This window comes from Tyto alba, unplaced genomic scaffold (genome assembly GCF_018691265.1).
Source record: "Tyto alba isolate M040663 unplaced genomic scaffold, T.alba_DEE_v4.0 Super-Scaffold_42, whole genome shotgun sequence".
NCBI lineage: Eukaryota > Metazoa > Chordata > Aves > Strigiformes > Tytonidae > Tyto > Tyto alba.
The window spans coordinates 33,861,793-33,884,732 of NW_024881318.1; the positions used below are offsets into that span (position 1 = coordinate 33,861,793).

The 22,940-nt window shown below is 38.8% G+C and overlaps 1 protein-coding gene across 1 annotated transcript in view; it reads right to left on the minus strand.

Annotated features, from left to right (window-relative positions):
• The window catches only part of GLIS3 (GLIS family zinc finger 3), a 183,882-nt gene that overhangs the window by 121,079 nt on the left and 39,863 nt on the right, over positions 1-22,940 (minus strand). Inside the window, exons 3-4 of the mRNA XM_032989626.2 lie at positions 18,439-18,646; positions 11,666-12,791 (exon numbers count right to left, since the gene is read on the minus strand). Of these exons, the coding sequence (XP_032845517.1) occupies positions 11,666-12,791; positions 18,439-18,646 (1,334 nt within the window). The remainder of the gene's footprint in view (positions 1-11,665; positions 12,792-18,438; positions 18,647-22,940) is intronic.

A 22,940-nucleotide genomic window follows, 5' to 3' on the forward strand; every position in this document is an offset into this window, starting at 1 on the left:
GGGTTCAGAGAGTGGCCAGGTATACTATTTCCTTGCTGACCAGATACAATTTTTTTTTATGATAGTGGAGGGTCTGTCACACCAGCAAAACAGCATAAACTAGAAGGATACCGACATTTTAGCCTTAATCCATCTGCAAAAGCCTATGGTGATGGATTCAGTGACCTATCTCTTCTTACATAAAAAGTAAAGTACTCAGATATTAGTATGATGAAAGAGGTATAAGAACTAAAGTTAAACAGAACCTGTTATGATGAGTTCATTTTTTCTATCTTCTAAGCCTTGCAAAGACTATCTGCAACATCTGACCACTATGCATTTTGCACTGATACGTATAAAAGAAATTAATAAATCAACTCCAAAGCTATTCACTGTGGGTGGCTAAAGGATGAGGGGAGAAGATGAGTTTCCAAAGAGGCCACCACCATTTTTCAAGATGAGTGTTGATTCAGTCAGGATTCGAGATTAGTGTTGCACTTAGTGGACCTTCAGCAACTCTTGACAACCAGAAGCAAAAGTAGCAGACCTCTGCCTTCAGAGGAAATATCAGCTCTCACAAATATGCATGACAGACTTTTAAGAACCTCATCAGAATTGAGGCAGATCAACAATCTTGCAGATATCTTGCTTTTAATTTGGAACAAAACTCTTCACTGCTTCACTGAAATTCCATGTTCCCAACCCAGGATTCACAGAGATTCATTTAACTGTGCTTAAGTCTGGGTTTAACTGGTGATATGTTGTATATTTTCAATTACTCTGCCTGCAGAACTATCAATTATAATTATTTCTAAGGTATTTACTCATCTGTATGTCTCTTTCCTTGACAAGTTATGCGATAATAGACTGGCTTCACTGGTGCAGACATAAAATCAGTGTCACAACTTAGCAGCTCACATTGTTAATTTACACAATAGATGCAGACCACATTTGTCCAGGCATTCAAAAGCCAAGAGTCCTTGTGAGTCAGTCAGAACTGAGCAGCCTTATTTCTCAACAGTGGCTTGTTTTTTAAAAAGAACTCTCAATAATCTCAGCAGTCTCAACATAAATATTCCTTAATTCAGTTTATGCATAGCCCGCTCCTTTAAACAAACAAAGCAGACCTCATGTTCATACCATCTACCAACTTCTGTAACAGATTACCATCAGATACCTTAAACAAGGTTCGACAAGTGTGTCTGAATCACTTGGAAACTGTATGATCACAGGACTGAAACTTTGTCATACCAATTATGTAAAGCCACTGGAAAGAAATCCGTGCATTTTTGCGAGCAGGCAAAGCAGGCTTTTCGTGGAACAAAAGAAGCCTTGTCTTTTTCTGTTATGTGACGACTCCTAATTAGAAGCAATGATTTTTTATTGTCGGCCCAGATAAGCTTGTTTGCACAGTTGTAATTTCTTAAAACAGAAATCTGAATGTTACTAGGAAAACATATCCATCAGCAGTATGACAGACCTTGAGGAAGAATAGTGGCATTGCTTGATGTTTACATCTGATCAACCTTGGAGGCAATTCTGCAAATGTTAAACAGTAAAGAATATAGTAAAGAGCCAAAGCAATTTAATTTTGTTTGAATATATTTATAGAAATGTACCAAGAGTAACCATAAAGCCACGTTGTCATCTTTTCCTTGAGCTTGTGCCAGTTGATGACCAACAGAAAGCATTCAAAGTGGGAGAAAAGAGAGGGAGGGAACTTATTTATAACAACTCTTTGTATCAAGCACACTGCTTCATGGACAGATGAGGAACATTATATTTCAGTATTTCATGCAGAAACAGCTCTTAAAAAAGAATTTCTTACCACAGTGACATCTCTCTAAAATGATTCACATGTGATCGTGAACTTTGTAACAATGTGTGTTAATTCTCAAGAGCTTAGTACTCATGGAATAAAGTTGTTATATATCCTTGAAAACGATGGTAAAAAAGTATCAAACCTAAATCAAACCAGTCTTTAACAGACCAGAAAATTCAGCACTCTGAGTACATAAAGGTGGTATCAGAAAGCAACTGCTCTGTGGCTATACCAACATTTAGCAAACCCAGACACATTGAACAATGCTGAGTCCCACAGCGGTTCTAGACAAAACAGTCACAGCACCCTCACTAGCTCCCCTTTTTGAATTTCCTTTTCTCAGTTAGTTCAGCACTCTACACAGACACAGACTGCACCTTCGCAGCAACTACCTCTAAAAAGACCTCCCTGTTTCCATGCAGCCTTGCTCAGAAAGGTTTGTTCAGCAGTTATTCAAGCCCTGTTAACACAGGATCAACAGGAATTGCATTTCTGTAAACAGAGGACTCCACTGTGTTGGTAATATCCTCGTCCAAGAAGCCCATTTCAACCATTTGTAGGGAGAGTCCACTATAGTCATGCATCCAGAAATACATAATGTGTCCAAGTCCTTTGGAAACCCACCAAGCAAGTATGTATCTGTAAAAGTACACAAGCTTTTAGCATCTGCTAAATGCCACCTCATCTAATTGGGACTAAAATGGCAATAAAACAGAATTGCTCTAGGAATCAGAATGAATCAAGCTGATTCTTGTCTTCCTCAGTGTTTGGACTACTGTGCCTGAGGCAGAGGGGAGCTCTTATTGCTCTCTGCAACTCCCTGAAAGGAGGTTGTAGCAAGGGGGGTGTTAGTCTCTTCTCCCCAGCAACTAGTGATCGGGTGAGAGGAAATGGCCTCAAGTTGCACCAGGGGAGGTTCACATTAGATATTAGGAAAAATTTCTTCACTGGAAGGGTTATCAGGCATTGCAACAGGCTGCCCAGGAAAGGGGTTGAGTCACCACCCCTGCAGGTATTTAAAAGACTAAAAGACATGTAGATGTGGCGCTTAGGGATGTGGTTTAGTGGTGGACTTGGCAGTGCTAGGTTTACAACTGGACTTAATGCTCTTACAGATCTTTTCCAATCAAAATGATTCTATGTAAATATGTGTATAAACTTGCATTTAAGACTTGCCATTGAAATCAGTGGAATCAGAGTGGTGTGTCACTGACTTCAGGATTCTGCCTGGAAGAATTCCACTAGTCTGTGAGACTACTGCTGTGTAACTTACCCTTTAAAAACTCACGTGACCAGTCCCTTCTCTTGATTCCTTTAAACATTAAGTCAGTAAAAATATCTTAAACTAAATCTGAATGCTGAAGAAAATGTCAAAGAATACTTCAGCATATTCAAATGCTTCAGAATATATTTACAATCGGTTTGCAACATATTTAACTAGTGCAATCATATGTGTACAAAAAGGTATGTGGCATTTCTCTGTTTCTTAATTACTCTGTACAAATAATTCAATGTCTGTTCTGTGATCTTTAATTCTCAGCATTTGTCTTTAAAGCCTATGTTCACAGATAAACCATCAGACTTAGATGTCTGGGAAGTTCTCCACAGAGCACCAGAAGCATTAATTAAACCTCTAATCCCTACGAAATCAGTGTCAATCACCTCAATAAAAGCCGACAGTGTGTTTACCTTTGCTTAAAACTGTATTTCCTTTCTGAAGAAGTAACACTGCAATGCACAGCATAATCAATTAACTAGTTCCTTCTACTTGTCTTCCTTTCTTTAAAACAAAATAATGTTTTCTGGGAATGGTCTCTGTCTCTTTCTGTTGTGACTGTATCATAACTTGCATTTTCTGTTTTCCCATCACATATTGATAGGATTTTCTATCACTAAATAGAAAGCTTCATAATTTGCTCACTCTGCTTCTGACGTAGGTCCAGCCATCAACCAAACAGGTATGCTGAAAATGCAATGTAAAACTGGCAGAAAAGAGCAGAAATTATCTAAAAAAATTTTATGTCCTGGAGAGCAATCCAATTTCTAAATACCTCACACAGGTGTGCTCCAAACCCACAACTTTAGCATTAGCCCCCAGCTTTGAATTCAGATGTTTTTCTGGTTTAAAACCCTAGCATTCAAAAAAAAAAACCCACAAACAAACCAAACCAAAACAAAACCAAAACCAACCTTGACATTTTCTGCAATTGAAATTTTGACAGATACAAGGTTCAATCTGGAATTCCACATTTCATGTAAATGAAATTTTTAAGACTGATTAATTTTTTCAGTTTATTATTTTATTATAGTTGGGTACAGTAATGAAAAAAAATCTCAAAAATATTGCATTAAAATCATGCTACAAAGAAAATAAATATAATATAATCTTTGTGCCTATCCACAAGCACAAAGAGGTAACAAATTAGAAACCTTTCCACACAAACATAAGTGTGCAATTAGGAATGTTCATTGTTATTTCTGGATATCTCACAGTCATGTTCTGGATTACAGTGAAACTAGAAATATTCTTGTTTGAAAAAGTTCTTTAAAAATCTGTCTTAAATTTTCCAAATAGCTAAGTCAAATGGCAAGAAAAGCTGCTTCAAATACGTAACAGGAAAATCAAATTATTTGTTAGAACAAGAAGAATAAAATTAGAGGTTTCATAAATTTTATTCTGTAACATAAAGTATGGCTCTCTGGCTATCATTTTTCACTCTCATCAGTTCTACATCTGCATGTAGAAGGGAGTTTGCTTTACATTTTTGCATGCATAAAGAGATGCTCTGATATTAAAGTTTAGTACTTTGGATACCATAAGCCTTCAGGTGATCACTGAACTCAAGTGGAAGTTTTGCATCTTAAGCAGCTACAAGAAAAGCACATATCATTACATTTTGAACTATGGACACATTATGTATTTCATACTGAAAGAATAATATTAAGAGAGCATTGGTACCATTGCTGAGAGGTAAGATTTATTAGCTTGGGCTAGATGCCATCTGATGTGATCACATGAGTTTGAGCTGTTTGTGGAGTCACACCCACAATTCATCATTTGTTTTTCCTTTAAACAGCTAAAGCATCATAACCAAAACTGGTAAATTACTGAGATTGCACACATTTGTGAGAGTTAGGAAGTCTTAGTTTTATGGTTGCATATGGTTGCATCTCATGAGTCTCATTACTCATACATCTCTGCCTTTTCCATGGTACTTCTGTTTCAGTTTGTTTACTGAATTAGTGAAAAAATAGGCAACAGGCAACTATAAACTTGGTGTCTTCTAACTTTCAGCAACTTGACTCTGCAATCATATTACTGTTCTTTTAATATTAAGACTAGGTGCTCAGTTGCTGCTTTAGCACAGTGAAAAATTCTTCTGCAAGCAAGTAAGCAAAACCAAATTCAAAAATGTTTATATTTTCTATTTTGTCAAGACCTCAGTGCAATATTAGATTTGATATGGTCTTACCTTATCATGAAGAAACAGTGGCATATGCTGTACATAAAATACGTACTACATGCCATATATAACATACCATATTGTTGTGCTTTAGGCCTGATTGGCAGCCAACCACAATGCAGCAGCTCTCTCTTCCTTCCCCTCCGGCAATGAGAAGGGACAGAGAGCCAGGCTTGGGGTTCAAGATAGGACTGGGGTGGGGAAAAAAAAATCACCCTTTTATGATCACGAGCAAAAGGCAGACTCGTTAGGGGAAGAAAAAAAGAACATACATTTATTACAGACACCAATAACACATAACAGAGTAGGACAGTGAGAAGCATTGCCACATCTTGAGGACACCTTCCCCCCACCCCTCCCTTCTTCCCGGGCTCAGTTCTGCTCCCAATATCTCTACCTCCTTCCCCAGTGGCGCAGGGACAGGGAATGGGGGGTGCAGTCAGTGCTGCCACTTCCTTTACCTTCTGTGAGGGGAGTGTCCGGAACTTGTTCCCCCTGCTCCATCGTGGATACCCTCTCACAGGAGACAGTCCTCCACAAACTTTCTCCAACTTGAATTCCTCCCATGGGCCGCAGCGTTCCCCACACTGCTCCGTCATGGGTCACTAACCTCCTCCGACTGGATTCTCTCCCACGGCTGCAGCCCTTCCCGAGCTGCTCCGGCGTGGGACACCCCCGCATGCTGCAATCCTCCCAGTGCTGAATTACAGCAGCGGGGCTGCCTTTTCCCACGAGACCCCGGCCTTCTTTGGGCACAGCACCTTGATCAGCTGAGCAGGAGCAACAGGCCATAAATCAATGTCTGCTCCACCGTAGATCTTCATGTGTGGCAGGGGGGGCCGCCCTGCCGTCTCACCACAGGATACAGGGGGGTCTCTGCTCCGGCACACCTCCCCCCTCCTTTCTTCCTCCGTTCCTCCACTGACCTTGGTGTTCATGCAGCTGCAGCAACTCCTCCTCACAAGTCCCACTGCCTGTCACCACGTCCCTTCTTAAATATGTTATCGCAGAGGCGCAGCTGATTGGCTCAATTTTCCAAACAGAAGTGGAGCTGACTTGGAGCTGGGGGAGCTTTGAGAAGCTTCTCACAGGGGGCCGCCCCGATAGCCCCCTCCCCTGCCACCAAAAAACTCCACCACTCACTCAACCCAGGACATTCCACCCCTCGCCTCTGCGAATCACGTATTTAAGAATTAAGAGATCCAACATTCAGTACAGAATACAGTATACACATCAACATCAGAAGAAAGAGAAAGCAAAACCAGACTGAAAGGAACTTCCCCACACCCAAATAAAACATAACTGACAAAATACTGAGACATAATACAGAACATCCACCCATAGTGCCTTCACCACACCTGAAAAAAACTTCCCCACAATTACAACTACAGACATTACAAAGATCATTCCACCAACGGAGTTCAGTCTGTATTTTGCTCATTACCACTCCCAATTAATATCCTTATCACATCGCAACCCTCTGCCCCACGTTGGGCGCCAAAAACTGTTGTGGTTTAGGCCTGATTGGCAGCCAACCACAATGCAGCAGCTCTCTCTCCCTTCCCCTCCAGCAATGAGAAGGGACAGAGAGTCAGGCTTGGGGTTCAAGATAGGACTGGGATGGGGAAAAATCCCCCTTTTATGATCACGAGCAAAAGGCAGACTCGTTAGGGGAAGAAAAAAAGAACATTTATTACAGACACTAACAACACATAACAGAGTAGGACAGTGAGAAGCATTGCCACATCTTGAGAACACCTTCCCCCCACCCCTCCCTTCTTCCCGGGCTCAGTTCTGCTCCCGATATCTCTACCTCCTCCCCCAGTGGCGCAGGGACAGGGAATGGGGGGTGCAGTCAGTGCTGCCACTTCCCTTATCTTCGGTGAGGGGAGTGTCCGGAACTTGTTCCCCCTGCTCCATCGTGGTCACCCTCTCACAGGAGACAGTCCTCCACAAACTTTCTCCAACTTGAATTCCTCCCATGGGCCGCAGCGTTCCCCACACTGCTCCGTCATGGGTCACTAACTTCCTCCGACTGGATTCTCTCCCACGGCTGCAGCCCTTCCCGAGCTGCTCCGGCGTGGGACACCCCCGCATGCTGCAATCCTCCCAGTGCTGAATTACAGCAGCGGGGCTACCTTTTCCCATGAGACCCCGGCCTTCTTCAGGCACAGAACCTTGATCAGCTGAGCAGGAACAACAGGCCATAAATCAATGTCTGCTCCACCGTAGATCTTCATGGGTGGCAGGAGGGGCGCCCTGCCGTCTCACCACAGGATACAGGGGGGTCTCTGCTCCGGCACACCTCCCCCCTCCTTTCTTCCTCCATTCCTCCACTGACCTTGGTGTTCATGCATCTGTAGAAACTCCTCCTCAGAAGTCCCACTGCCCGTCACCACGTCCCTTCTTAAATATGTTATCGCAGAGGCGCAGCTGATTGGCTCAATTTCCCAAACAGAAGTGGAGCTGACTTGGAGCTGGGGGAGCTTCGAGAAGCTTCTCACAGGGGGACGCCCCAATAGCCCCCTCCCCTGCCACCAAAAAACTCCACCACTCACTCAACCCAGGACACATATGAAGGCACACTGCTAAAGCCTGAAGATGGAAGAAGTTTCACAATCATTTTTACCAGAATGCATTTCTGGTTTTAATCAATATTTCATCTTGAACACCATCTTCCAAGCACATGTTCTTCAAATAGCACATCTATATAAATACTCATGCTCACCCAAAGATGTTTACCTATGTCTCAAAAAAGCATTATGTCAGTGTTTTGTTTTTTTTTTTTTTAACCGTATCTTCTGGTTTACATGCTTAGTCGACTGATGTATTGTGGGGTAATTTCAGATATTTAGCAGATGTTACATGGATGTTGCTTCAAATCTGTCAGGAATACTAGCATTGTTGGTTTAAATCACATCTAACAGCTGTGATAAAAAGAGCAGTATATGTATTACTATCCCATACTTTAAAAAACTAATAACATTGTGCTGAAACATAATTCAGAACTTACAGAAAGCAAAAAAATTTAATTCCATTTCAAAAGGGGAAGCATTCCTAGTGTACTTGAATGAAAGGGCAAAGACAGAGCCTAAAATTTATCTCTAACAACATGCTGTTGCTATTTACACCAGAATAAATATACTAAGCTTATTGTTTGCACAGCATGACAATAACACTTAAGTACCTCTTATTGCAGCTGAACTTGAAAAGTACAAAAATACACACTATAAAAGAAGGAACACTGAGTAGAAAATAAGCTTACAGGTACAGCAAAAGGTCAGCATTTGCCAATTGCTACTGTGGGGTTTCCACAGCTACTGGGAATTATCTTTTTTTCTAATTCAGAGGAAATTTGAGGGAACCTCAGATACCACTGTGTGATAACTGCTGAAAAATGTTACAGATTTTATCTCTGCCACTGGCATATTAACTGCTTGCATGTTAATATCATTTTTTCATTCAACAACTTCTTCTTTAACTTATTCCTACAAAGTACAAGTTAATGTATAGATTAATAAATAAATACAACTCATTTGAACATGCTATACCTACTTTATATAAAGAAGTTTTGGAATAGACATTAAATATGTATTACCAAGTCATGAATAATTTTTTTAGTCTTTAAACCAGGTCACTAAAAAGAAGAATACGTTCCAGATGCAGTAAGTTGGAATAGAATCTGACAGATGTTCTAATGAACAGTAAGGGAGCCCAATACATTTTAACAGCTATTTAATGAATTCCTATTCCAAACAAGACAACTTCAGGTGAGGCCTCTTGCATGCAGGTACTCTTCAACTTCACAAATTTCCATGTAATAAAGCAAGACCAAGCATCACCTACTTTGGCCTCCCATATAAAATAAAATGCAGGACTCCATGAAATTCATGCTTTTTAAAATTAAGGTGCATTTTGTTAGAACAAGAATGAATCTTTTAGAATGAGCAGGAATGAAAAATGTACCATGATTTTTCAGTACACAGAGAAAGTATATTGGATCAAGTTACCAAGATCTAATCCGAACATGCAGCTTCAGTAACAAATTCAGCTAAAGTGGGAAAAAAAGAGCCTGAATCACAGAAAAACAACAATATGAAACAAAGCTATCAGGACCAGTATGCAGTTATTTTCCACTCCACCCTAGTTACCTTTGTATAGAGGGACCAGTATGGTCTGAGTTTCTGACCTTCAGAATGCTCAACTTTAAGTCTGGATATGATTATCATGATCGTCGCATGTTTTTATGTGCTGTTATTTGATTAATACTCACCCTACAACACTTTTATCCTCCAGAATCAAAGAAGACTCCTCATCCAGAACAAGAAGGAACTACAGACTAGAGTGTTGCCTGTTGCTATAATTTATCACTTCAAATTTTTGTTAAATAGATAAATAGAAACTAGTTCAGATGTGGCAAAATAAATGCTGAGGTCAAAGGAATATTCTACTTGGCTCTGATTTTAACTATAAGCACATCAAGTACTGCAGTCCTAGCTGTTCTTCAAGTCTCTTCTCAAATATATGATTTCATCACCACAGAGGGATAACTGAGAATGATAAAACAGTTTTATGAAGTTCATCTTATAACTAGTTGTGCAACTGATTCTGCATTATCCCTATTTACGTTACAATAAAACAACTTAGAAGTAACCCTGACCTTGTATTACTAAAACCCTGCAAATCTTGCTAAACTATCACAACAATACATTGGAATATACAACACAGCATAAAGTATTAATACACTTTCAGCAGTCAGCTGCACAGAAACAAGTACTATGTGACAAATATACTGACCAGGTCCATTGCGATAAATGCTGAACAAGAAGATTGTTTCTTGCAAAACGTTAGGAACCGTCAACGCGTACAATGCTCACACAATGTCTAGTGTGTGATGTCACTAAGGTAACTAGTGTAACTGGCTGCCTTTGACTATAGGATGTCTTGATACGTTACATTAAGATAGTTCCTCCCAAAGACTTATTAATTCTGCTATATTCTCTGTAGTAACTCTGGTTGGCTCATATAACAGATGTGTATTTGCCATTTTTCCTTCCCTGCTTGGTCTACTAGACTGCCTCTTATTAGTGTACAAACTGCAGTGGACATAGACTTTTACTTCATAATGATTTTAGAGAAAGAGGTATCCTACAAGCAGAACCAGAAAATAAATTATAGAAAGATCCCAAATGGACAAATACAGATTATGAATGGATTGTTTTGATTTAAGTGACAAAAGGGAAAGATAAAATCTTCCTGGTGTCATGACACAATCTTTACCAGGTCCTTTAAATTCACTAGAGAGATCTGGGAAGATACTTGCTCTCCCTGAAGGAGATTGGCCCTGTGAATTAACAAAAGTGAAAGAAAAAAATTTCCTCTATCTACTGCACAAGCAAACTTCTACATCATGGTAATAAAATTATTCAACTGGGCACCCACATTATATTTCACAACATATAAACAAATATGTTGTTTTTCAAGTGAATAATAACCAGCAGCTATTCCTAGAAATCATATATTCATTGTTTTGTTATGTTATGCTGGGAACTGGAAATAGCACTGGTGAGGCTGCTTTCTGATTACATAAAATAAGCACTTAGTAAGGGTAAACTAATGGTCATACAAAATACAGACTATATGTAAGGCCAATCAAGAATCTGAATTACAGAGATTATAGATGGTTCATGGAATCTAAATATAAACTGATTCTAAGGTTTACCAGCTGGATTGTTACCCTATGTGATTATGTATGTGTGAAACTGACTTGCAGTGACTCTAAGAAAAACAGCAAAAAAAATATGACTTTGAGGGGTGAATGCTGCTTGAGTCTGTGAACAGAGAAATGGTTATGTGTTTTATTCCTACTATATTAATGGAACCAGGGACGTGGATCTGTTTTTTTGTTAGTAATGAAACAAACAACTGCTTTAGAAAATACCCAACTGTTCTCAGTTTCTCGTGGTAACATTATGCAAGTTCCTGAAAGTTCCTCGAATCAAAAAGGAGTAACATGATGCAAGAATATTTCAGGACAAATTGTGCCATTTATTCTGCAGCACTTTTCCTGCATGTGTGCTTCATTCAGGTACTTAAGTACTGATGGTACTTAAGTTTTGCTTTATGAAAACCTACCATGTCACTTTTGCAGTTTACAGTAAAATTTTATAAGTTTAGAAAATAAAATTTTGTCTAATCCTATCTGTTGGTACATATCAAATTAAAGAATACCTTTCCTTTTCTATCTAGGTGGAAAGATGGAGCAATCATTCATCCACACAGAACAGTTAAAAAAGCACACCATTAACTAGGACAAGCAAAGGCAGAACTACAACTTCTCTATATTTTCATGACTATTATAAAGTCTTTTATTGGCAAGAGAGACAGAATTTGGACTTACTGTGCATTTGTTTGGCTTCTCTCCCGAGTGAACTCTCATGTGAATCAGCAGTTTATAACGGGCATTAAATGGCTTGTACCTTCGTGGGCACCCTGCCCAGAAGCAAGAGAAGTCCTCTCCCTTCCTCTGTTCTATATGGATCTTCTCTATGTGCCGCACAAGTTCCTCTTGATGGCTATACAGCGCATTGCAGTCAACCCAGCGACAGCCATGCTTGCCAGGGAAATGGTCTAGCTCACCACCTTCATCAAGCAGGGAGCCTGGGGCAGAAGGAGCTGCAGGCAGCGGGTGGATGTGACTGGGGAGGCTGTGTGGATGCCAGTGCTGGTGAGCATGGTATGGCGGGGGTGGCCCCTGTGGAGGAGGCAGCGGCAGCAGGGATGGGGGAGGCATGTTGACCATACGGCCTGAGAAGTCATCCAGCCGTTCATTTTTCAGGATGCCCACCACCTGGTTGTCCACGGGCGGCACGCCCTGCTGTATCACCGTGTTACTTGTGGTGGCCATCTGCAAGCTGGCTTGCTCCAGCTGCTGCATCCGCTGGTACTCACCAGCCCCATTCTCAATGTACCCTGGGAAGGTGACATTGCCATTAGCCACGAGAAGGCCTTTCTGGGCAGTTGGGATAGAGAAATTTTGGGGTATAAAGCTTCCTCTCACTCCTAAAAAATGTCCATAGACCTCAGGCTGTGGGGAGACGTTTCCCGGTGATGTCCTGGAGCTGTTGATGTAGGCCACCAGAGAGTTTGGGGATGTATGGATGATTGTGTTGAATTCGATCCCAATGCCATCAGAGAGAGGAGATAGAGAGAGTGCTCTCTTTTTGGGGTGGGTTGGTTGAGACCGAGCTGAGGAATGGTGAGGACTAGAGTAAGGGGAACTCTTATTTTCCATGCCATGTAAGTAGGATGGTAATGAGTTAGAGATGCAGTGACTGGACACAGATGTTCCAGGTGAAAAATTTAGGAAGTCCCCCAGCTCACTGCCGTTTTGTAAACCTTGGTCAGGAGTAGCAGAAGGAAGTGTCCTGTACCCATGCAACCACTCCTGCTTCACACTCAAAGTAGACTGACTTTCTGACAAGCTTAATGTTGTGGAGGCCAGAGACTCACATGACAGGAACGACCTGGAATAAAGGCACAATAAAGTAAGTTAGACAATTTAGCAGTGGATCTTCTATCTTCACACACACATAGAACTAAAGAAAGGCTACATGCAAGAAAAGTTCTCCCTAGTTTTAGGTACTCAACTTTAGCGCTCTCAGTTAATGTACCAGCAGGCATATAGAGGCAATACGTAGTTAGGAAACCAACTTTAAAACGTCAAGATTTTGAATAAGAGTTGATGTAAAGGTTCTTGATATATCACTGCAGAAATCAATGCAAATTCTTTCATCAACTGTGGTGTAAATAAGTTCGGGTTTATGAATCCAAAGCATTATGCTCCTGCCTTGTATGAAACTCATATTGATTTGAGTTGACTACTACTTTTACTGGCAAAGGACAGGAAGAAAACTGACTAATAAAGAATAAATATTTAACCTGAATGACTTTTCCAATTGTAATGTGTACAAATAGTATTTGCTACAGAAATAGCTCAATTTTATAAATACAGATAATATCTAACTTTACAAAACAAACAAAATAAATGAATAATGTAGAAGAACTGGTTGAAGGGGTTTAGTTAGTTTTGATTTGATGATGTAGCTGCCTCCAAGTCAGGAATCAAAATTTTTCATGAAACTGTAATCTTGCTGTTATCATTGTCACAGAATTATTATGAAATTTGTTTATGCTGCAAATGTCCTAACAGTAGCTTAAAAGAAAGAACTCATAAGCTCTTAACAATATTGTTTTCTACAGACGGTATAAAATGGAAATACAAGGACACCAGGGTCCCTGATTCATGACTGCAAATGCTGGGTAGAGACCAAGTGGATTTATGTCTTTATGTTTTCAGTTCACATCTGGCAGACTTGGATTTCCTGCCAGCTAGTTGTGCTATCAGTATATTAATTTCTATTTTTAAGGGTCTCTAACAGTAGGAAGAACCAGGTACGCATCTAGATGAACTTGGAGATATCACAGAAGCCTCTCCATCTTATGTTTTGGGGGTTAATTCCTGGGTTTATTATTTTCACAATACACTTTTGAAGAAGCATAGAGTTTCAATGGTGGATCAGGTACATAGGAAATCTGGTTTCTCTTCTAAATCTAAAATGCATTTTTAAGGTGGACAAGTCAATCACCGCTTCTCAGCTTCTCACATAAAAAAACTAGATACACAATCATTCCTTCTACCATACAAAGACTTCAGGAGGACAAGTTAGCTTAAAAAAAGATGGCTACTAAGTGCTAATAGGAACCTTAAGTACCAGGTGTTGAAGAATATTTCTTAAAGCTCTCAGTAAATAGTATATGAAATATTTGCATGCAGTAGTACTAAGGAACTGTCATGTAGGCAAGAAATAGCGTATTCTTATTTACAAAGGTAAGTTCCTATAGTCAGTTATTTATAACTATTTTACTGAATGGTTTTATATTGCTACAAACTTCAAATTTCTAAAAGAGGAAGTATGCACCATAAAATTAATAAAAACAAATATAATCTCTTTCTTGATACAGACACAGTTACAGGAGGCACTTCTGCCTGTTTTACTTGCTTCTTTTTTTTTTTAATAGGGAAGCAAGTTTTGATGGATGCTTGGGGTAAGCAATATTGCAGTTGCTTCTGAGTTCTGCAAGATTTTCTTACAGTCACTGCTTCAAGAAACATAGATCTGTTAAGGTTTATAGTTGCATCATGTGTATGCATCATAGCCCTACTACAGTGACTGCAGCTTCAGTGGAGATACATGAAACTGCTTAATTTAAGAACTGGGGGTAAGCTAAACCTGGGCATCTGAATCCCATTTAAAACAACACTGATCAGCCCAAGAGAGCAAGAACAATGGCTCTGGAGATATTTTTTGCCAGTGAATATGGCAATATTTACCAAATTCCGTGACTTTGCTTGGTAAATCAACTTTTCACCTGAGATCTCTGGATTATCTTTCAATTACATCAGCAAGGTTGAAAGAATATATGACAACACCAGGTAAAATCATTCAGGCAAGAGAAATATATATAGCTGTCCACATTCAGTTCTAGCCACAGAGGTTAAAGCTGAAAAGTAAGTGTCCTTGTTATCTTATTCTGCCCATTACATAAGCACTCCCTGAGTGATGTTTTTTTCCCTACTATGCAATATTGCAGCATTTTCCAGAATTTTGGAGTCAATCAACATGAAGAAAGAAAAGTTAGTTTGCAGTGACTTTAGTTTAAGGGCTGGATCATGCTGCAAGTACACAGCCCAGTCATTGCCAAAGAGCTGGAAGAGAAGAATTGGTGCTCAGTGCACTGTGGCTGCTCCCTCAGCCCCTTTTTTTCTAGAGAGGAAGCTTGGCACAGTCTTAGAGAGAAAAGAAGCAGTTTGCAGGTGCTATGCCTGCACACTGAAGTAGCTCACAAAGAGCAAAAATGTAGCTTTAAATATCACCCAGCCTTGCTGTGGTGACCTATACCATAGATGGGTAAATTCTCCCTTGCTTGAGATACTTGCTTTGCAACATATGGTTGATATGCTGTATCAGAATTAGACACATCCTGTTCAGACTGAATGTCAGTATAGGGTACTGTTATGGGGGTAATGTTATTCCATCAGGGTTTAAATAGCACTTTCGAAACAGAGCACTGAAGCACAATTAACATGCTGACTACATGCCATTTGCATTGAGAAAAATTAGAAAAATGGGATTGCTGTATCAGGTCAATCTTGTGTAAGACTTAGATCTAAAGGGATCATTATTTGTGCAGGAAAAAAAAAAAAAAGAATAAAAAAATAGATTCAGGCTGTTGGGTCTGTTATCAATGGGCTTTGTTAAGGCACAGTTCATTACAGGGCAGTTAAACCATTAGTATGCTGTGACCCCAAATACAAATCCACAGTTTTCAACAGAGCAAGAAAAGTAAGTAAGGTTTGATTTTTCCATCCTAGGACATCTATAATTACATAAAAAAATATAATTAGGGTGGGATTTTGTCAGTTTGATTATTTAAATGTTTATTTTCTCTTTTATACATAGGGAAAAAAATCATGCACAAATATAACAAGTCTATTCTTGGAATGTCAAGCGTTTTAATAAGATGCATAGTAGGACTACTATCATTCTAAAAGCTCATAGTGCCTAACACAAAGGGACATACCCATCAAAGGCGCTGGAGGAAAACTGCATTTTAAAAGTATAACAGGACAAAAATAAAAAGTTGGCCTGGAATTTCAAGTATACAATAAGTAAGAGCCAGATAATCTGAAGAAGTTCTGTTCTCACTTAAGACTAAATACAAAAGTAGCAAAGATACCATGTCCCAAAATAAAGAAAATGTCTTTAAGGCCCAGCCCAGACTAAGTAGTTTTCTGAGGGAAAATAAATATACCTAATACGAAAATGAAGGGCCAGCTATACCACTATGGCAGATTCTCAGATGGTATTAATTGGCATGTCTGCTTATTTTAATCTAAACCAGCATGAGTTTGGACCAGATCTTTTATGAACATTTACAAGAGATTCCTGTAATTATGTTCTATTTTCCCTCTCTGTACAGAGACCACTGTGTCAAGTATAACCCAGAATCTTAAATATAAACACGGAATAGTGAAAATTATGTTTTCTTATCTTTTTGCATGATCTTCTGTTTTACTAGCCAAGAACCCTTTGCTCCTTCCTAGGTCATTTCATGACTTGCATCAAAGTAAATGGCAGTACTACATCTGTTTTCAAGCAGCATAACTGAATACTCTGAAAAAGTTTTTGGGAAACTCTCAAAAAGATGGGAAAGGTTTTATTCTTCATGGGCTATAAACCAAAATCTGATGTTATCTGTATCAAAACTCAAATTTTGCCAAGTTTTTTTCTTCTTCCATCAGTAAAAATGAAGACAAATCATTTTGGTTGGGGTCAATTCAGCAAATAATCTGGTTTGGATTGACCTGCCAGAGCACAGTTCATGACACCCAAGAGATATAATCCAGAGAAGACAATCAGCCTATGAAGGACTATGGAGCTAATTCTAATTTAGGCAATCAGTTCAGGCAAATGTGGTTTATTGCTGAAGCAATTAAAAAAAAAAAAGTGTTTCAACAACCCGTGAATTAAATTCTGACTTTACATTTGTTTTGCCCTATAAAATAGTCAATTTGAGGGCAAAATTGCTGAAATGGACATTCTTTGTGTAACAAACTGATTTTATAACATCTTCATTGATAAATCATTAAAAGAGACTCTAGGGACACAAGAGCCTCAATTCTGCCAGAGTTTCAACTTCAGTTTACCCTTAGTAAATGTTTCTTTAAAATACAAACAAAAATGTATAACTCAGTACTGACATAGTACACCCAACCACACACTCAGACAAAAATAATAGCATGGATCTGTATTTGGGGTGTGCCATACAGGCACACCTAAAACTTTTTAAGTAAGTAATAATTGCTTAATGATATTTTTATATCATCAGTTTTGTTCTGTCTCAAAGGCATGCCTCTGGATTTGTCATTTTTCATCATCTTAGCACTGAATGGTTCTCCCTGACACATTTACATAGGAAGCATAATTACTTTTGCAAGTTTTCCCCGGGGGACTCAGTCTTCACAACTAAAGTGACAGAAATGGCAAAAACTGTCTTATGGTAGAGTAAAGCAAAGTTTTCTTTCAGTTACACCAATTTTAATTATTTCAAGAATGTTCCTTGCCTTGTAATAAAGTGATACAGTAAAATGTAAACTGTTTTGAGAATAAATACTCTTGTGGCCTTTTGGAAATAAGAACAGTTACATTTCAACCCAGTAGGCAACTGTTGCACAAGTCTCATCTACAAACCTAAGAACCCAGCTTCTGAAGTAAAGCACCAGAATGTTTCCTCATTGTATGTTTAACTAATATCCAGGGGCACACTTAATGTACTTGTATAGAAGTTGTCAAATAACTATTTTCCCTTCATTTGTGTTTGTTGAAAATACAGCCATAATCTCAAAAGTTTTTAAGCATTTAAAAAATAATAACAAACATTTATCTGTGCTTTAGTAAAATAAAAAGGCAACATTTACAGGGAGAGGCCATTTTTTTTATTAAACTAACCACCAGAGCTAGGAAAATGGACGAGTTTTCAGGAACACAGGTCTAATACAGATAAAGTTAGCTGCTGGCTCTGTGCAGACTGGGAACAATTGATCAGATTAACTTAGTTACGCAAACAATTAAACAGTTTGAAAACAAAGCTATTTGATGACAAGAGAGGAACATAAGCAGGGCACTTAAGTTTGGCTGACATTAGTGTTACTTGACAGGCACCAACATAACACTTTTAGCACTATGGTAAGCTTAAAACAGGTCAGTGCCCCTGAAGATGTTACACGTGGACCATTTATGCCTTCATCCTCCACAACATTTCCTGTTCTTACTATAAAAAATATAGGTAAGTGACTATAAAAATCTTTATCTAATAAAGAAAATCCCTATCAAACATAGAAAATGTATGGCCAAATTTCACCCATGATTTGAATGATCCAAACAGTATGATTATACCTGATGTGAATTAAAATGCAGTGAATTACATTTCCTGTGACATAACAGAGCATAATTTAGGCCATTTTAATCAACAGAAAGGTTGCATTTAAATTAAAGCAGAATTAAAATACCCTCTTTTTAAAGTACTGAATATCAAAAAATAACTCAGGACCTTGTATCTGAAGAAGAAGCACTCAGACTGGAAGCATCCATAGACCTCTGTAAGCTAGGGCTGATCTGGTTGCACGCTGTTGAAACCTGATTATCAGGAGGTGAAACAGGTCCCAGCTGCTGAACTGTGATGGGACTGTTGGTGACAATTACATTGCTGCAGCTGCCTTTTCCAATGGACTTGCTCTGGGGTCCATAACCAAGATTTCCTAAAAATAAACATGGCAGGTTAGTATTCATCTCTCATGAACCCATGATGAGGCCACAGAACTCGCAGCACTCTGCAAAGCAGGAAACGTGAGTGGAACTGAGGCTCTTCGTATGAGGACAAAACAGGACACCAAGGATTTTGAAAACTTCTCCAAACAAAAAGAGCGATATTCTAAAGGAGAATTAGTAAATTATGCACATTTAAAAGATGTACTGAAGTGCACAATCTAAAGACCAGGCATCATGGATAATCAGAAAACATTACTGGAAGAGTCCAGGTAAAAGAGCAGCCCTCAGCCGACAGACAGCCAAGCCGCAAATGCACCTTTCTCTGACGGAGGAGAGAAGAGTGAACTGAGGAGGCTGCAGGAACACCATCATGACTTGAATCCTACCAAATCCCGCAGCTCCAGGCCATTGCAAGCTCTTCCATCTTTCCTACAAGCAGTCACCCAAAAAGCAAGGGGACTGCAGGCATGCATGCAAATTGCAAACCCTGCAATAGGTCTGGTGTGGTGAAGCGTGGTCACGTGGAAGGCTGCTGAGTTTCCCTGGTAGAAGAGAGTTACAGATGGAACCCAGAATTCCACAGAGGTCTGGTGAGAGGAATTTGAGCTGGATCAAGCAGAGAAGCATTCTGGACTTTCTTTAAAAAGCCACAATCTGCTCTTAATCACTGCTGCCATGACTCAAACTGATGGGTATTATTACACAGTAGCATGAGATGATTACAGAGGTAGCTGACAAGCAGGATATATCTGCAAAATGCTATGTGTACTTTGTGTTCGGATTTAGGTCACAAACGGTGGTTTACAAGATACTCTGCATTAAAACACATCAAGATGAAAGTTAAAAGGTAGGTGGTAATATGGAAGTTTTGGGATATTTATCAAATTCTCATCAACAGTTGGAAATTAATAATTAGAAGATTCGCATTTCTAGCTGCTTCCCTGTGCTCAGACTATTCCCCAAAGCAGGATAGCAACATCAGGACAAATCATGAAAAGTACTTCAATTTAAACCATTTTCTAAATTAAATCTACTTTTGACTTGATTGTACAACTCACATACTAGCTTTTCTCAAGGATGTTCAAATGGGTTGTGAACTTCACAAAGAATTACATTAAGGCATTTATGGCCCTCACAGTCATAGGAAGAAAATCCAAATCCTTCAGTCTCCTCCAGATCAAATAGGATTATTTTACAAACTTGCACTTCGCCCTAGAAATTTCAAATTGTAGGTTTTGGTTTTTTTTTTTTTTTTTTTTTAAGAAAAAAAAAAAGAGAACAGATAGACAGGTTTATTCCTGTTTCAGAACTTTCTTTTCAAATTATTCTTATTCTCTTTGACTAATCAGTAATCTCACGTATATGTGAGGAGCACATACGTGGTTCTCAGTCCACTGCGATCCTAAGTGCTTTGTAAACTCATGTGCAAATGTTACAAATTGATTGAATGATCCACCACAGAAATGTATTCCTTGGGATGAGTAACCCTTTAACTAAAACAACTCACTCCTTGCTACGACTTCGAAACATAAGCAAAGAATATAGCATCTGGCTGAAAACTCAAGGGTAAGGAAAGACGAAAACATTAAGCACCCATCCTGAAATTTATCTAGAAGGACTGGAAACTTCCAAGGACAAACATGTAAGGAGAGTTCCTTGTACTGCACTTCACTTCATTGTGGGTACCAGGAAAAAAAGCTTTTAAGTTTCGTGGGATTACTGTCTGCTCTCACTAAAGATGTCCAATTAAATCAGAATAAGAGAAGGCATTTTATTTTCTTTCCTGTGGAACGGTTTGTATTTTGAACTCACTAAAGCTGAATCAGTGTGCTACTCAGCAGTTGCTTTTATAATGTTACAGAGTGCTAAAACGGAAACAGCAAGCAAAAATCAGACAAAAAGCGAAAGTTGCCTCTAGTAATAATATGAATGCCACTTCTCTCAGGAAAAGGGTGGGTGAGGTGAAGTTAAAAATTTGCATGACACATTCACATCATATAAAACACATAACTTCACAACATGCCTATATGTGTGTGCATATTACACATGTTCAGTCAGCTATATTTTAGAACAGTATCTTTAGTGTGTAGAACTTTCTGCACCAGAAAAAAACTGTAAAGGCTTTCTGCACCAAAGGATATAAAAGACAGGGAAGCATGCTATAATAACACGAGAAATACAACTGGTTTTGACACTGAAACACAGTTGTAATGCTTGTTGAGTCTCTATATATTGGCTACTTATTAAGATGTAAACCTGTTATTTAGCATTGAGAAAAGCAGGTCTACCACAAAAGTACACCAAATGTATACTGATTCTTCCCTGGGTGACACCATAATGCCCTTCACTCATAAACCACTTTCAACAAATTTTAATGGTAACAATAACATCTACCTTATAGCCAGGAAATCAAGGGCTATGCACATGTAAGATTTTCACGTAGGTACAGGAAGTATGTTGGTTCAAATAACAACCTACAACTATACAGTGAAATTGCTATTTATACATGATCAAACCTGAGCTGCTTGGATATTATCTGCCAGGAAAAAAAAATTTACAAAAGCAAAACCAGAAAAAGGACTACTGTCAAACCAGTACTTTTAAATACATAATGTTCCATCCTCAATACATTCTGGGTTCACTTTCAATTATAGGATCTGCTCTTATTATCTGTGCATAAATGTCACCTCAATGATGCTGAGAACAGCTAAGAGAGTTTGTGTGTAAGGATAAGGATGAAGGCCAAAGACGGTCTGGTCACTGGTCACTGAAAGGAAAACATGAGAAAAGGAGTACTTTGGAATGACTGTATTACTGGGATGGCATATAAAAGTAATGCAAGAATCCAGCCCTGGTAAACATTTTCCTGGGCATTTATCTGATGCAGAAGTGGAAGGAAATGTTTTTGTTCTTTTTATCACTGTCAAGTATTTGCTGCTATGGGAAAAATGACAATTATTCCATTTAAAAGTCCAGGGCAGGAAGACAGATTATTAAGAAAGACCCTACTATCAGCTCCCACTGTTGAAAGAGACTGCAAAGTAAAAGACTACTGCTATGAAAAGCAAAGTCGTAACATTTTATCCACTGTTTCATACAGGTGTAAATGTGACAAAAGACCATCATTAATACCTTGTCTGTTCACTGCAGGTCATGGAGCAGTATTAATTTGATCTGAATCAGGCGTGAGCATACAGTCACATGTCTGTTGAGCTAAATCAGAGCACAAGATGGGAAGCTTATGCTGACTTTGAGCCAGCTGCAGGAGTACAGACCACATCTGACCTAGCATAAAGTTAAATGGGTGCAATACAGACATCTGACCTGGCATGAGCCTGCTGCTAAAAGGCAAGCTGTCAGAAAATGTGTTCAAAAGTGGTGAATAAATGTGAACTGGCAGAATTACTATGTTCCACATCAGCATTTGGCATCATATACCCACACTGCAAGAGGAGCCCTCAGTCCCGGTTTGCGGTATCATTGACACAAAACCTGAAAATTTCAGGACAATGAAAGGACAACCAGAACTCCTTAATGTCTTGAATCCACATCAGCTGAGATAATTGGGAACCTCTTTGGAGGACATCAGTGGGTTTTGAATGAAGCTGTAGCTTCTAGAAAAAATATGTGGACCTAATATTTTAAATGAGCAAGAGAAGCAACTTATTTTCTTATATACTAAGATATAAATTGGGATAGTCCAGTAAAGGCAATGATAGTTGAGGAGGTGGAACAGACTTGGGCTGACCTCCTGAACAGGAAGAGCTACAGTCAATTTGCATGTCATTTATTCCAAATAAACGTATTACACATAAATCAAAACTGCTCTTTATCAATAACTAACAGTAATAGTTAATAAGTATAAACAGTAAAAATATCTTATGGAAATATTTTAATTCATTCACTTCCTCATTCATTAACTTGCCTATTTTCCCTGTTTATTCTCTATAGTTGGTTAATAGCTAAGCTTCACTCATTCTTGACACGCAAAAATATTTCACTGCAATCTTCTGAAGAACATTCAAAGCATACAGAAAAAATACAATTACTTTGATTTAGGTACACTGAATTTCAGATGAGATTATCTTAATTTATATGACTCTCATACTTTTTGGAGGCAGAGTCCAATATGAAATTATTTCCATTTAAATACATTTTCTTTTCTCAGACATTGACTGAAAGTCAACCAGTTTCTCTGGCTACTTCTCCAAGTAAAGAATAGTAACTTTTTAATTCTGCCAAGTAACTCTGGTTATAAAAGGAAATTGTTTCATCAAACCTTTG